Raw genomic sequence first — 17,637 nt, 5'->3', positions numbered from 1 at the left:
AGACCCACTACTACGCAGTGTTACACACTCAGACCCACTACTACTACTACTCAGTGTTACATACACAAACCCACTACTACTACTCAGTGTTACACACACAGACCCACTACTACTACGCAGTGTTACACACACAGACCCACTACTACTACTACTCAGTGTTACATACACAAACCCACTACTACAACTCAGTGTTACACACTCAGACCCACTACTACTACTCAGTGTTACACACACAGACCCACTACTACTACTCAGTGTTACACACACAGACCCACTACTACTGCTCAGTGTTACACACACATACCCACTACTACTACTCAGTGTTACACACACAGTCCCACTACTACTACTCAGTGTTACACACACAGACCCACTACTACTCAGTGTTACACACTCAGACCCACTACTACTACTCAGTGTTACACACACAGTCCCACTACTACTACTCAGTGTTACACACACAGTCCCACTACTACTACTCAGTGTTGCACACACAGACCCACTACTACTACGCAGTGTTACACACTCAGACCCACTACTACTACTCAGTGTTACATACACAAACCCACTACTACTACTCAGTGTTACACACACAGACCCACTACTACGCAGTGTTACACACTCAGATCCACTACTACTACTACTCAGTGTTACACACACAAACCAACTACTACTACTCAGTGTTACACACACATACCCACTACTACTACTACTCAGTGTTACACACACAGACGTACTACTACTACTCAGTGTTACGCACACATACCCACTACTACTATTCAGTGTTACGCACACAGACCCACTACTACTACTCAGTGTTACACACACAGACCCACTACTACTACTCAGTGTTACACACACAGACCCACTACAACTCAGTGTTACACACACAGACCCACTACTACTACTCAGTGTTGCACACACAGACCCACTACTACTACTCAGTGTTACACACACAGACCCACTACTACTGCTCAGTGTTACACACACAGACCCACTACTACTACTCAGTGTTACACACACAGACCCACTACTACTGCTCAGTGTTACACACACAGACCCACTACTACTACTCAGTGTTACACACACAGACCCACTACTACTACTCAGTGTTACACACTCAGACCCACTACAACTCAGTGTTACACACACAGACCCACTACTACTGCTCAGTGTTACACACACAGACCCACTACTACTACTCAGTGTTACACACACAGAACCACTACTACTACTCAGTGTTACACACACAGACCCACTACTACTACTCAGTGTTACACACACAGACCCACTACTACTACTCAGTGTTACACACTCAGACCCACTACAACTCAGTGTTACACACACAGACCCACTACTACTGCTCAGTGTTACACACACAGACCCACTACTACTACTCAGTGTTGCACACACAGACCCACTACTACTACTCAGTGTTACACACACAGACCCACTACTACGCAGTGTTACACACACAAACCCACTACAACTTAGTGTTACACACACAGACCCACTACTACTACACAGTGTTACACACACAGACCCACTACTACGCAGTGTTACACACTCAGACCCACTACTACTACTACTCAGTGTTACATACACAAACCCACTACTACTACTCAGTGTTACACACACAGACCCACTACTACTACGCAGTGTTACACACACAGACCCACTACTACTACTACTCAGTGTTACATACACAAACCCACTACTACAACTCAGTGTTACACACTCAGACCCACTACTACTACTCAGTGTTACACACACAGACCCACTACTACTACTCAGTGTTACACACACAGACCCACTACTACTGCTCAGTGTTACACACACATACCCACTACTACTACTCAGTGTTACACACACAGTCCCACTACTACTACTCAGTGTTACACACACAGACCCACTACTACTCAGTGTTACACACTCAGACCCACTACTACTACTCAGTGTTACACACACAGTCCCACTACTACTACTCAGTGTTACACACACAGTCCCACTACTACTACTCAGTGTTGCACACACAGACCCACTACTACTACGCAGTGTTACACACTCAGACCCACTACTACTACTCAGTGTTACATACACAAACCCACTACTACTACTCAGTGTTACACACACAGACCCACTACTACGCAGTGTTACACACTCAGATCCACTACTACTACTACTCAGTGTTACACACACAAACCAACTACTACTACTCAGTGTTACACACACATACCCACTACTACTACTACTCAGTGTTACACACACAGACGTACTACTACTACTCAGTGTTACGCACACATACCCACTACTACTATTCAGTGTTACGCACACAGACCCACTACTACTACTCAGTGTTACACACACAGACCCACTACTACTACTCAGTGTTACACACACAGACCCACTACTACTACTCAGTGTTACACACACAGACCCACTACTACTACTCAGTGTTACACACACAGACCCACTACTACTACTCAGTGTTACACACACAGACCCACTACTACTGCTCAGTGTTACACACACAGACCCACTACTACTACTCAGTGTTACACACATAGACCCACTACTACTACTCAGTGTTACACACACAGTCCCACTACTACTGCTCAGTGTTGCACACACAGACCCACTACTACTACTCAGTGTTGCACACACAGACCCACTACTACTACTCAGTGTTACACACACAGACCCACTACTACTCAGTGTTACACACTCAGACCCACTACTACTACTCAGTGTTACACACACAGACCCACTACTACGCAGTGTTACACACACAGACCCACTACAACTCAGTGTTACACACACAGACCCACTACTACTGCTCAGTGTTACACACACAGACCCACTACTACTACTCAGTGTTACACACACAGACCCACCACTACTACTCAGTGTTACACACACAGACCCACTTCTACTGCTCAGTGTTTCACACACAGACCCACTGCCCGCATAATTGTGGCCATTTCTATATTAAAGTCTAAACTCTCTGTCTCCGTCTGTCTCTCTCTCTCTCTCTCTCCCTGTCTCTCTGTCTTGATCTCTGTTTCTTTATGTCTCTGTCTCTTTCTGTTTCGCTCTTTCTCTCTATCTGTCTCTCTGTCTCTCTCTCGTTCTGTGCACTCGCTCACTCGCTCGCAGCTCCAGGGAAGAAAAGCACCAGACAACGGAGCTGCAGATGTCCATGGAGCTCCAGAGCGACTGTAGCGACGTGGACTATAATGTAGCCAGGGTCCTGGAGACTTTCTACTTTCGAGGACACAAATGCCTTGTCATGGAGCTATTGAAGTACGCACACCACCAGTACCGCTACTACCACTCACTCATTCACTCGCCACCAACACTCACTCACTCGCCCACTCACTAATTCACTCACTCATCATCACCCACTCATTCACCACCACCACCGACTTACTCACCATCACCACCTCCACCCACTCACTCATTCACCACCACTCACCCACTCACCACCACTCACCACCACTCACTCACCCACTCACTCACCACCACTCACCACCACTCACCCACTCACTCACCACCACTCACCGCCACTCACCACCACTCACTGACTCACTCACCACCACCACTCACCCATCAACCCACCCACTCAGTCACCCACTCACCCTCCACCACCCACCCACCACACCACCCACCCAACCACCCACCATCACCACAGCCACACCCACCCCCCACCACCCATCCACCACCACCCACCACCAAACACCACCACCACCACAACACCACCACCACCACCACAACACCACCACCACCCATACAGACCCATAGACACCCATACATTAGCACAGTTGGCTACAAATGGTGCAAAAGAAGTTCAAAATTCGAACATAGAGACCCACAGACACCAGACCCAGAGACCCACAGACACTAACAGAGACCCATAAAACCACAGAGACACCCATAGAGACCCATACATTAGTACGGTTGGCTACGTATGGTGCAAAATAAGTTCTGCATACGTTTACACACAGAGATCCACAGACAACTAGACACAGAGACTCATTGGGACCCACATAGACACCCACCCAGACACCAATAGAGACCCACACATTAGCACGGTTGGCTACATATGGTGCGACAGAAGTTCAACATATGCACACACACAGAGAAACACAGACACCCAGACCCACAGAGACCCATAAAAACCCACAGAGACACCCACACAGACACCCATAGAGACCCACACATTAGCACGCTTGGCTACGTACGGTGTGCATGAATTTCAACATACGCACACAAAGATCAAAGATCCCCCATAAAGCCTTAACAGATGTAGCGGCAAGTGCTGTTAGCGAGCACCTATAAAGGCCGGAACGGCACACGAGGAGGTGGGTGGTCAACACCACACGCGGCCACCTTTGTCTCCCCAGTGGTGATGTTTACACATCGCACCAGGTACTCATTTGAGGCTGAGTCGACCTAGGGTAGGCCCAGGACCGGTTCAGATAATCATCACTGGGTGTTGGCCATGAGCGGGAATCGAGCCCGGTTCGCCAGGTTTGCAGCGCAGGACACTAACCGATGCTGTCACTGATGTCGTCGCTGACGTCGTCGCTGACGTCACTGACGTGGTCGCTGTCTCTTCGCATGGCAGGGCGAAACTCCATTGTGTGCTCAGAGAGATGACGCTGTGGCAAAGTTACGAGGACGCGGTGAGGTCGTACACTAGGTCCATCCTCCACTTCTTGGCCCACACCAAGTCCCGGGGCATCGTACACGGAGACATCAAGCCCGTGAGTGGAGTGCACGCTGTGTATGGGTGTCTGTGTGTATGGGTGTCTGTGTGTATGGGTGTCTCTGTGTGTGGGTGTCTGTGTGTGGGTGTCTGTGTGTGAGTGTGTGTGCTTGTGTGTGGGGGCGTTTGTGTGTGAGTGTGTGTATGTGGGTGTTTGTGTGTGTGGGTGAGTACATGCTGGGGCGCTGATGCTCGCTCTGCAGATTTAAATGCCACTGGTTTTTCATGTTCTGCAGATGTAGATTTTACTGGTTCTTAATGTTCTGCCAATGTAAATGCCACTGATTATTCAAGTTCTGCAGATGTAGATGTCACTGGTTCTTCATGTTCTGCAGATGTAAATGCCACTGGTTTTTCATACTATTTGGGTCTTTCGGTAAAGTCACGTAGATAGAAAAAATCAAATATTAAAAAATCACGACGTTTCGATCGCAACAAAAGCAATCGTCTTCAGGTAAAAAAAAAATAAATATAGCGAGAGAGCTATTGCAGCCATAGGTTATAAAGGTTTGAGATGGGTACTACCCAAGGGTAAGTGGGCGGGGCTAGAGATGGTATTTGCAAATAAATGTAAGATCGCAGAGCTAGGTAAACCTCGGCCATTACATTGCTAGAGATTAGCATGTCAATCTGTTAATGTAACCCCCCACGGTTACGGTGCTGAAGAAGCCATTGTTTTGCTCGAGATTAGAGATTAGCATGTAAATGTGAGACGGTTCTTCACGTTCTGCAGATGTAGATGTCACTGGTTTTTCACGTTCTGTAGATGTAGATACCACTGATCTAGATTTGAAGTTTTTGTGACTGCAGGGATCCATACCCTTTGGTTATTTTGGTAAAGTCACGTAGATATAAAATAAAATAAATTAAATCATGACGTTTCGATTGCAACACAAGCAATCATCAGGTGGGAAAACCACAGCAATAATTTTTTTTGCTAAAGTGGGAGAGAGAGAGTTGCCGTGGTAAGAGGTTATACAGGTGTAGAGGTGTTACGGGAGGGCGAACAAACACACCAGGGGTGGTTATGCCCGCACATGGAAGGGTGGTTATGCCCGCACATGGAAGGATGCTTACATCCACGTCCGCATCGTTTAGCCTGGGGGGCTGAAATGGCACTGTGATCCCCCACGGCCCCACCCCTCGGTGGGGGAGTTGCTATATAAGGCGGTGAGCTGGTGGACTCGGGGTTCAGTGTTTAGCTTAAACCAGTGAAGAAGGAAGGCCGGCTAGATAGGCCCTGGGACTCCCCTGGATCGCCGTCCTTCTAAGGACCAACCAGGGCAAGCCAGTGGCGTGGCCCCGAGAGCCCAGAGCCGATGTTCTTGTAAGAGCCGGTCTGGGGACTCAGGGTGCCGTAATCCCAGCTTGGCCAGAGCTGGGTCAGCTAGCCTCCCCTAGCTCTGTAGTGGAGGACCTGGGAGTAAGCTAGCCGGGATAGATTGTGGGATCTCCCTGTTAGACGGGTGAAGGGGCCAATACCCCTTCGAGTTTCGATTTAAAGCTTTCGTGACTGCAGGGATTCATCTTCTTGGTTCTTTCGGTAAAGTCACGTAGATAGACGTGACTTTACCGAAAGAACCAAGAAGATGAACCCCTTCGAGTGTTGTATACCTTGGCCTGTATAGAGTGGAACGGTTAATAAATAAGTGTGCCTCCGACTACGTCATCCAAGTCTTTTTGAACCTACTACACAGGCAAGATTGGGGGAGGAGCAAGGGGGGAGAGGGAGGGGAAGCTCTGCGTGGACACCAGGAGAGTGATGCGAGGCTGGGGGGGAGGGAAGTGGGCGGGGCTGGGAGTTGGTGACCGTGAGAGCTGGGGATGCGGAGAGGAACAAAATAGAGTAGTAGTACCCGACAGATATGATAGACGATAACCACTACAAAGCAGTTAGGGTTTTACCTGGTTAATAACATCCTTCCAATAATTGCTCAATTTGTATCCATCTTCTCGGTTGATGTTATGTCTATGTTTATATATCTGGATGGCTTCATGAACAAACCTTTGATAGTAGCCCGAAGGTTTGCAGAGTACCTTGGTCTCGGAAAAAAACAATATCATGCGAGCCCACAGCGTTATAACAATGGTCAGCTACGGCAGAGGTATTGGTTCTGCCGGGTTTCAGATCTGCATTGTGTTCGCGAACACGGTCCGAGATATGTCGTTTCGTTTCCCCAATGTAACAGCCACCACAGGTGCAACTTATTTTGTAGACTCCAGGATATTGCATGTCAGCAATGACATCCTTCACAGATGGGATTAGATAACAGATTTTGTGTACTGTATTGAATCGGACCTGGATCTTGTGTTTGTTTAAGATTTTGGAAATCTTTTTGGTAACACCTGCTATGTATGGTAACTTGATGGTTTTGATTGGCATCTCAGGGGGTTGTTTCTCCATGGTTGGAGAAACAGCTTTGCGAATAATGTGGTCCAAGTACCCATTCATCTTGAGGGCCTGGTGTCCGTGTTCCAGTTCACTGGCTAGGTGGTGTTGGTCAGAAATGCAGTGGGCCCTATAGTGTAGTGTTTTGACGAGGGAATTAGTCTGTGCCAGGTGGGGGTGGTAATCAGGTTTCAGATAGGAATCTGTGTGGGTGGCTTTCCTGTAGACAGTGTCCCAACGAGCCGTCAGGCCTCTTCTCAAACAAAACACCCAGAAATGGTAGCTTAACATCCTTCTTCACTTCCATGGTGAATTAGATGGATGGGTGTATGGCTGTTACATTGGGGAAACGAAACAACACATCTCGGACTGTGTTCGCGAACACAAGGCAGATCTGAAACACGGCAGAACCAATATCTCTGCCGTAGCTGACCATTATTATAACGCTGTGGGCTCTTATGATATTGTTTTTTTCCGAGACCAAGGTACTCTACAAACCTTCGGGCTACTATCAAAGGTTTGTTCATGAAGCCATCCAGATATATAAACATAGACATAACTTCAACCGAGAAGATGGATACAAATTGAGCAATCATTGGAAGGATATTATTATATACGTAAAACCCTAACTGCTCTGTAGTGGTTGTCGTCTATCATATCTGCCGGGTACTACTACTCTGTTTTGTTCCCCTCCGCATCCCCAGCTCTCTCGGCCTCCCACTCCCAGCCCCGCCCACTTCCCCCCCCCCCCTGCCTCGCGTCCCTTTCTTGGCGTCCACGCAGCGCTTCCCCTCCCCCTACCCCACATGCCCACACCTCCCTCTCCCTTGCTCCTCCCCCTTTCTTGCCTGGAAAACCTCTTACTACAGCAACTATCTCTCCCACTTCAGCAAAACATTTTCTTGCAGTGGTTTTCCCAGCTGATGATTGCTTGTGTTGCAATGGAACGTCATGATTTCATTTATTTTATTTTATACCTACGTGACTTTACCGAAAAAAACAAAGAGTATAGATACCACTGGTTCGTTACGTTCTGCAGATGTGGTTTCCACTGGGTTTTCACGTTCTGCAAATGTAGATGCCATTGGTTCTTCATGTTCTGCGGATGTAGCTGTCACTGGTTCTTCATGTTCTGTAGATGTACATACCACTGGTTCTTTACGTTTTGTAGATGTAGATGCCACTGGTTCTTCACGTTTTGTAGATGTAGATGCCACTGGTCCTTCACGTTCTGTAGATGCCACTCATTCTTCACGTTCTGTACATGTAGATGCCACTGGTTCTTCACGTTCTGTAGATGTACATGCCACTGGTCCGTCACTTTCTTTAGATGTAAATGCCACTGGTTCTTCACGTTCTGTAGATGCCACTCTTTCTTCACGTTATGTATATGTAGATGCCACTGGTTCTTCACGTTCTGCAGATGTAGATACCACTGGTTCTTCACATTCTACAGATGTAGATGCCACTGGTTTTTCATGTTCTTTGGATGTAGATGCCAATGGTTCTTCACGTTCTGTAGAGGCCACTGGTTCTTCACGTTCTGTAGATGCCACTGGTTCTTCGCGTTCTGCAGATGTAGATGCCAGTGGTTTTTCACGTTTTGTAGATGCCACTGGTTCTTCACATTCTGCAGATGCAGATGCCACTGGTTCTTCATGTTCTGTAGATATAGATGCCACTCATTCTTCATGTTCTGCAGATGTAGATGCAAATTGTTCTTCATGTTCTGCAGATGTAGATGCAACTGATTCTTCACGTTCTGCAGATGTAGATATCACTGGTTCTTCCCGTTCTGTAGGTGCCACATGTTTTTCCTGTTCTGTTGATGTAGATGCCACAGGTTATTCACGTTCTGCAGATGTAGATGTCACTGGTTTTTCACGTTCTGTAGATATAGATGCCACTGGTTCTTCACGTTCTGTACATGTAGATGCCACTGGTTCTTCACGTTCTGTTGATGTAGATGCCACAATGTCTTCACGTCCTGTATATGTAGATGCTACTGATTCTTCACGTTCTGTAGATGTAGATTCCACTGGTTCTTCACGTTCTGTAGATGTAGATGCCACTGGTCTGTCACGTTCTGTAGATGTAGATGCCACTGGTTCTTCATGTTCTGTAGATGTAGATGCCATTCGTTCTTCATGTTCTGCAGATGTAGATGCAAATGGTTCTACATTTTCTGCAGATGTAGATGCCACTGGTTCTTCACGTTCTGCAGATATAGATACCACTGGTTCTTCACGTTCTGTAGATGTAGATGCCACTGGTTCTTCACGTTCTGTAGATGTCGATTCCACTGGTTTTTCCTGTTCTGTTGATGTAGATGCCACAGGTTCTTCACGTTCTGCAGATGTAGATGCCACTGGTTCTTCATGTTCTGCAGATGTAGATGCCAATGGTTCTTCATGTTCTGCAGATGTAGATGCCACTGGTACTTCATGTTCTGCAGATGTAGATGCCACTGCTTCTTCATGTTCTGCGGATGTAGATGTCCCTGGTTCTTCACGTTTTGCAGATGTAGATTCCACTGGTTCTTCACATTCTGCAGATGTAGATGTCACTGGTTCTTCACGTTCTGCAGATGTAGATGCCACTGGTTCTTCATGTTCTGCCGATGTAGACACCACTGGTTCTTCACGTTCTGTAGATCTAGATCCCACTGGTTCTTCACGATCTGCAGATGTATATGTCACTGGTTCTTCACGTTCTGCAGATGTAGATGCCACTCATTCTTCGTGTTTTGCAGATGTGGATGCAAATGGTTCTACATTTTCTGTAGATGTAGATGCCACTGGTTCTTCACGTTCTGCAGATGTAGATTCCACTGGTTCTTCACGTTCTGTAGATGTAGATGCCACTAGTTTTTCACGTTCCGCAGATGTAGATGCCACTGGTCCGTCACGTTCTGTAGATGTAGATGCCACTGGTTCTTCACGTTCTGTAGATATAGATGCCACTGGTTCTTGACGTTCTGTAGATGTAGATGCAAATGGTTCTACATTTTCTGCAGATGTAGATGCAAATGGTTCTACATTTTCTGCAGATGTAGATGCCACTGGTTCTTCACGTTCTGCAGACGTAGATACCACTGGTTCTTCACATTCTGTAGATGCCACAGGTTCTTCACGTTCTGCAGATGTAGATGTCACTGTTTTTTAAATCCTTTATATTAAGTTCGCATGCTTGCTTGCGTGCTTGCTTGCTTACGACCGTGCAAATCTTTCGGTCGTTTTTTAACCCACTTCCCGTTATCCAATCGAGCTGACATTTTCCACACAGACTCGTTGTGCCAGACACTTAATGTTCGTGAAAAAAATTCCCAAAATTTTACACTTTTTAGGCAAAAAAAAATTATTTTACATATATTCAAATAGAACTCATTATTGGCTTTGGTTGAACGTCACAGTATAAGAGCCCAGAGCATAACCCCTCCACAGGCCGTGGCGGAGTAGCGTAGTTGGTAGCGCCCTCGCTTCCCATGCCAAAGGTCGCGGGGTCGATCCCCGCGTCCTCCACAGGTGAATATATTTTTAAATCCTTTATATTAAGTTCGCTGCCAGGCATATAAAGGATTTATAGTGAAAAACTTAGTTTTTACGGGTTATACTTATTTTGCGCATATCTCTGAAACGTCCGTAAGTCCAACGTTTGTGAGCGGAGGCAGTCCCCCTGCACAGACGCTCGGTCGTAGACGACACTCACCGCCTTGACCATTCTGGGTGTGAATTTCCTCCCTGCCGCTCGCTCCCCGTCCAGAGCAACGTTCTGTTGACGAACATCGCGGACGGCATCGTCAGGGTCAGGAACTTCGCCTCAAGCTTTTTTGTGGACGGCAAAAGTGAGTGGACACCCCCCACACGCACAAACATGTGTGAGTGGGTGTGGATTGGTGGAGACACACACACACACACCCACCCATCCATCCACCTACTCACTCACCCACCCACCTACTCATCCACCCACTGACACCCTCACACACCCACCCATCCATCCACCCACTCACTCACCCACCCACCTACTCATCCACCCACTGACACCCCCACACACCCATCCACCCACCCATCCACCCACCCATCCATCCACCCACCCACCCACCCATCCACCCACCCATCCACCCAGCACATCCACCCACTAATCCACCCACCTATCCACCCACCCACTGGCCCATCCACCCACCTACTTACCCACCCACCCATCCACCCACCTACACATCCATTTGCCCATCAACCCATCTATCCACCCACCCATCAACTCACCCACCGACCCACCATCAAGCCACCCACCCATCCACCCACCCATCCACCCACCCATCCACCCACCCACCCACTCACCCACCCACCCATCCATCTATCCATCCATGCACCCACCCACCCAGCCATCCACCCACCCAGCCACTGACCCATCCACCCACCCACCCATCCATCTATCCATCCATTCATCCACCCACCCACCCAGCCATCCACCCACCCAGCCATCCACCCACCCACCCATCCACCCATCCACCCACCCACCCACCCATCCACCCATCCACCCACCCACCCATCCACCCACCCACCCACCCACCCACCCATCCACCCATCCACCCACCCATCCATCCATCCACCCATCCATCCATCCACCCATCCACCCACCCATCCACCCGCTCAAACCCGCCCATCCACCCGCTCACCCACCCACCCACACATCCATTCACCCATCAACCCATCCACCCACCCATCCACCCACCCACCCAGCCATCCATCCACCCACCCACCCAGCCATCCACCCACCCACCCAGCCATCCAGCCACCCACTCACCTACCCACCCACCCGGCCATCCACCCACCCACACACACACCCAGCCATCCACCCACTCACCTATCCACCCACACACCCACCCACCCATCCACCCACACACCTATCCACCCACACACCCACCCACCCATCCACCCAACCACCCATCCACCCACCCACCCATCCACCCATCCACCCATCCATCCATCCACCCATCCATCCATCCATCCACCACCATCCATCCATCCATCCACCCACCCACCCACCCATCCACCCACCCATCCACCCGCTCAAACCCGCCCATCCACCCGCTCACCCACCCACCCACACATCCATTCACCCATCAACCCATCCACCCACCCATCCACCCACCCACCCAGCCATCCATCCACCCACCCACCCACCCACACACACACCCAGCCATCCACCCACTCACCCACCCACTCACCCACCCAGCCACCCAGCCATTCACCCACCCACGCAGCCACTGACCCAGCCACCCAGCCACTGACCCAGCCACCCAGCCACTGACCCAGCCACCCACTCACCCACCCAGCCATCCATCTATCCATCCATCCACCCACCCACCCACCCATCCATCCATCCACCCACCCACCCATCCACCCACACACCCACCCACCCATCCACCCACCCATCCACCCATCCACTCACCCATCCATCCACCCACCCACCCATCCATCCATCCACACGCAGAACCACCCACCCATCCACCCATCCACCCATCCATCCACCCGCTCAAACCCGCCCATCCACCCGCTCACCCACCCACCCACCCACACATCCATTCACCCATCAACCCATCCACCCACCCATCAACCCATCCACCCACCCATCCACCCACCCAGCCATCCATCCACCCACCCACCCACCCAGCCATCCATCCACCCACCCACCCACCCAGCCATCCACCCACCCACCCACCCACTCACCTACCCACCCACCCGGCCATCCACCCATCCACACACCCAGCCATCCACCCACTCACCCACCCAGCCAGCCAGCCATTCACCCACCCACGCAGCCACTGACCCAGCCACCCAGCCACTGACCCAGCCACCCAGCCACTGACCCAGCCACCCACTCACCCACCCATCCATCCATCTATCCATCCACCCACCCACCCACCCACTCATCCACCCACTCATCTACCCACCTATCCACCCACCCAGCCATCCACCCACCCACCCAGCCATCCACCCACCCAGCCATCCAGCCACCCACTCACCTACCCACCCACTCAGCCATCCAGCCACCCACTCACCCACCCACTCACCTAGCCAGCCAGCCAGCCATCCATCCACCCACCGACCCCCCCATCCAGCCACCCACCCCCCCATCCAGCCACCCACCCACACACCCATCCACCCATACACCCACTCACCCATCCATCTATCCATCCACCTACCCAGCCATCCATCCACCCACCCAGCCATCCATCCATCCACCCACCCACCCAGCCATCCACCCACACACCTACCCATCCATCCACCCACCCAGCCATCCACCCACCCATCCAGGCATCCACCCACTCATCCACCCAGCCATACACCCACCCACCCATCCATCTATGCACCCACCCACCCATCCACCCACTGACCCATCCAGCCACCCACCCACTCACCCACTGACCTGCCCATCCAGCCACCCACACACCCATCCCCCAACCACCCACTCACCCACCCACCCACTCACCCACCCACCCACCCAGCCATCCACCCACCCATCCACCCAGCCAGCCAGCCATCCACCCACCCATCCACCCAGCCAGCCATCTACCCACTCACCCACCCACCCACTCACCCACCCAACCATCCACCCACCCACCCAGCCACCGCCCCAGCCACCCAACCCACCCACCCACCTACACACACTTACCCACCTACACACACGTACCCAGTCTACATTCATCATCATCATCACCGCTGCTGTTGTTGTCGTCTGCACAGCCTCGCACGTGGGAGCAACCCTCGCATACGTGGCCCCTGAGGTGCTTCTCGGCTACCCGGCGACCTGTGCTGTGGACACATGGTCGCTGGGATGCACCGTAGCCAAGCTGGCCACCGACAGGGACCTCTTCCTCTCGTTCAGCCGCGACGACCACCTGGCATGCTGTATCGAGGTGACTGGAGAGCCTCCCTGGGGGGCATCGAGCGACGACCTGGCGCACAGCCAGCCAGTCACCCAGCTAGTCACTCAGTCAACCAACCCTGTCAGCCAGTCACCCAACCAGCCACCCAACCACCCACCCTCCCACTCACCTACCTACCCACCCACCTACCTACCCATCCACTTACTCACCCACCCATCTACCTACTTACCCTCCCACTCACCCACCTACTTACCCAGCCACCCACCCACCTACACACCCACGTAACCACCCACTCACCCACCTACCTACCCACCCACTCATTCATCCACCTACCCACCCACTCACCCACCCCCTCACCCACCCACCCACCTACTCGTTGACCCACCCACCTACCCACCCAGTCACCCACCCACCTACACACCCACCGACCTACCCACCCACTCACTCACCCACCTACCCACCCACTCACCCATCCACTCACCCACCCACTCATCCACCCACTCACCCACCCACTTACCCACCCACCTACTCACCCATGATGCTAGATGCGCTGAGCAACAACGATAATGTCACGTTCAGGTCTTCCGTCGTACGGCCGATGAAAAACGTAGCTCAGTGGGGCCTTACTTGGTGAAATAAAAATAATTCAGTTTTAGTGTGGGTCTCTGTGGATTCCAATGATTATATATGAGTCTCTGGACCTCTGGGTCTCTCTATAGGTCCCCGTGTGTAACACGCGTGTAACATCCGTGTAACATGCGTGTGTCTCTCTGTGTCTTTGTCTTGAAACGGTTGCATAGATCCTGGGCATGCCTCCAAAAGAAATGGTGGAGAAAGCTCGCAAAAGAGCGGCCTACTTTGGTGAGTTGAAGGGTGGTGTGATGGTGGTGTGGTGATGGTGTAGAGGTGGTGTGGTAGTTGTGGTGGTGTAGAGGTGGCAGTGGTGAGGTGGTGGTGAGGTAGTGGTGAGGTCGTGGTGGAGAGGTGTTGGTGGTGGCGATGGTGGTGGTGGTGTGGTGGTGGTGAGGTGGTGGTGTTGTAGGGGTAGCGGTGTGGTGGTGAGGTGGTGATGGTGTGGTGGTAGTGTGGTGGTGGTGGTGAGGTGGTGTTGTAGGGGTAGCAGTGTGGTGGTGAGATGGTGGAGAGGTAGTGGGGGTGAGGTGGCGATGGTGGTGGTGTTGTAATGGTCCTGGTGGTGGTGTAGAGGTGGCAGTGGTGGTGGTGAGGTGGTGGTGTAGTGGTTGTGGTGATGTGGTGGTGTTGCAGGGGTAGCAGTGTGGTGATATGGTGGTAGTGGTGGTGTAGAGGTGGCAATGGTGGTGGCGAAGTGGTGGTGAGGTGGTGGTGGTGTAGGGCTAGCGGTGTGGTGGTGTGGTGGTGAGGTGGTGGTGGTGTGGTGGTGGTGAGGTGGTGGTCGTGGTTTGGTGGTGGCGTAGAGGTGGTAGTGGTGAGGTGGTGGTGTTGTAGGGGTAGCGGTGTGGTGGTGAGGTGGTGGTACTGGTGGTGAGGTGGTGGGGTGGTGGTGAGGTAATGATGGTGAGGTGTTGGTGGTGGCGATGGTGCTGGTGTGTTGGTTGGGGGGGCCTGGGGGGAGGGAGAGGGAAGAGCTGGGGGTTTGGGCCCACTCAGTAACGACCTGGGTGGGTCGATGAAGAACTGTCGCGTGGGTGGGTAGATGGGTAGATGGGTAGGTGGATAAGTGTGTGCGTGGGTGGGTAGGTTGTTGGTAGGTTGGTGAGTGGGTGGGTAGGTGGGTAAGTGGGTGGGTAGGTGGGTAGGTGGGTGGGTGGGTAGGTGGGTCAGAGGGTCGGTGGATAGGTGGGTGAGTGGGTGGGTGAGTGTGTGGGTGGGTGGGTGGGTGGATGGGTGGGTAGGTGGGTGAGTGGGTGGGTAGGTGGGTGAGTGGGTGGGTAGGTGGGTGAGTGGGTGGGTAGGTGGGTGAGTGGGTGGGTGGGTAGGTGGGTGAGTGGGTGGGTGGGTAGGTGGGTGGGTAGGTAGGTGGGTAGGTGGGTAGGGGGGTGAGTGGGTGGGTAGGTGGGTGAGTGAGTTGGTGGGTATGTGGGTGGGTGAGTGGGTGGGTGGGTGGGTGATGTGGTGGTTGGTGACACTGTGCGTGGCTCTCTCTGTGTGTCTCTCTTTCTGTCTCTATGTCTATATTTCCATCTCTCTCTCTGTGTGTGTATGTATATCTCTCTGTCTCTGTCCTACAGACGAGGCCGGCCAGCCTCACTGCCCGGCCAGGAAACGACTCCCGGCAAGTGTCCCCCTGCATTTGGTGCTACGGGGATGTGGAGCTCAGCTGGTGGCCTTCATTAGCAGCTGCCTGCAGTAAGAACACAGACAAAGACCCCCCATGTAGCCTCAAGCAGACTGTAGGGGCAAGTGCTGTTAGTAGTAGCGAGTAGCAGCACCTATACACAAAAATCCCCGTGTTGCCTCTAACAGGCTATAGGGGCAAGTGATGTTATCAGTAGCGAGTAGCAGCACCGCCTATGAAGGCTACTGGCACTGTGGCACACACAGAGGAGGTGGGTGGCCAGCACCACCACGCCCGGCCACCTTTGTCTCGCCAGTGGCGATGTTTACACACCGCTAAACCAGGTACTCATTTGAGGCTGAGTCGACCTAGGGGAGGCCCAGGACCGTTTCAAATGATAGAATCGCTGTCAATGGTGTTGGCCATGAGCAGGAATCTAACTCGGGTTTCTGCCGGGTTCATAGCACCACCGCTCTCCATTACACACACACACACGTACACACACGTACAGATGGGAACGTCAAATCCTCACCTCCCCTCTCACCATCCCCCCCCCCCCCGCCACCCCAGGTGGGATCCAGAACTCCGCATGACACCGGAGCAGGCACTGAGTCACAGCTGGCTCCAGAACGAGGCCACCCCCACCACCATCGAGGCCACCCCCACCACCATCCAGACCACCCCCACCACCATCCAGACCACCCCCACCACAATCGAGGCCACCCCCACCACCATCAAGGCCATACCCACCACCATCGAGGCCACCCCCACCACAATCGAGGCCACCCCCACCACCATCGAGGCCACCCACACCACCATCCAGGCCACCCCCACCACCATCCAGGCCACCCCGACCACCATCCAGGCCACCCCCACCACCATCGAGGCCACCCCAACCACCATCGAGGCCACCCCAACCACCATGGAAGCCACCCCCACCACCATCGAGGTCACCCCCACCACCATCGAGGCCACCCCCACCACCATCGAGGCCATGCCCATCACCATCGAGGCCACCCCCACCACCATCGAGGCCACCCCCACCACCATCCAGGCCACCCCCAACACCATCGAGGCCACCCCCACCACCATCGAGGCCACCCCAACCACCATCCATGCCACCCCCACCACCATCCAGGCCACCCCCACCACCATGCAGGCCACCCCCACCACCATGCAGGCCACCCCCACCACCATCCAGGCCACCCCCACCACCATCGAGGCCACCCCCACCACAATCGAGGCCACCCCCACCACCATCGAGGCCATGCCCATCACCATCGAGGCCACCCCCACCACCATCGAGGCCACCCCCACCACCATCCAGGCCACCC

The 17,637-nt window shown here is 52.6% G+C and overlaps 1 protein-coding gene across 1 annotated transcript in view; it reads left to right on the top strand.

Annotated features, from left to right (window-relative positions):
- Positions 1 to 16,378, top strand: part of LOC133353241 (dual specificity tyrosine-phosphorylation-regulated kinase 2-like) — a 29,971-nt gene extending 13,593 nt beyond the window's left edge. The window contains exons 3-8 of the mRNA XM_061569327.1: positions 3,157 to 3,303; positions 4,628 to 4,766; positions 10,920 to 11,001; positions 13,904 to 14,076; positions 14,847 to 14,907; positions 16,257 to 16,378. Coding sequence (XP_061425311.1) covers positions 3,157 to 3,303; positions 4,628 to 4,766; positions 10,920 to 11,001; positions 13,904 to 14,076; positions 14,847 to 14,907; positions 16,257 to 16,378 — 724 coding nt within the window. The remainder of the gene's footprint in view (positions 1 to 3,156; positions 3,304 to 4,627; positions 4,767 to 10,919; positions 11,002 to 13,903; positions 14,077 to 14,846; positions 14,908 to 16,256) is intronic.
- Positions 16,379 to 17,637: the final 1,259 nt, after the last annotated feature.

This window comes from Lethenteron reissneri, chromosome 43, assembly GCF_015708825.2.
Source record: "Lethenteron reissneri isolate LAM-NWPU_2019-01 chromosome 43, ASM1570882v1, whole genome shotgun sequence".
NCBI lineage: Eukaryota > Metazoa > Chordata > Hyperoartia > Petromyzontiformes > Petromyzontidae > Lethenteron > Lethenteron reissneri.
This window is presented reverse-complemented; position numbering and strand designations above follow the sequence as displayed.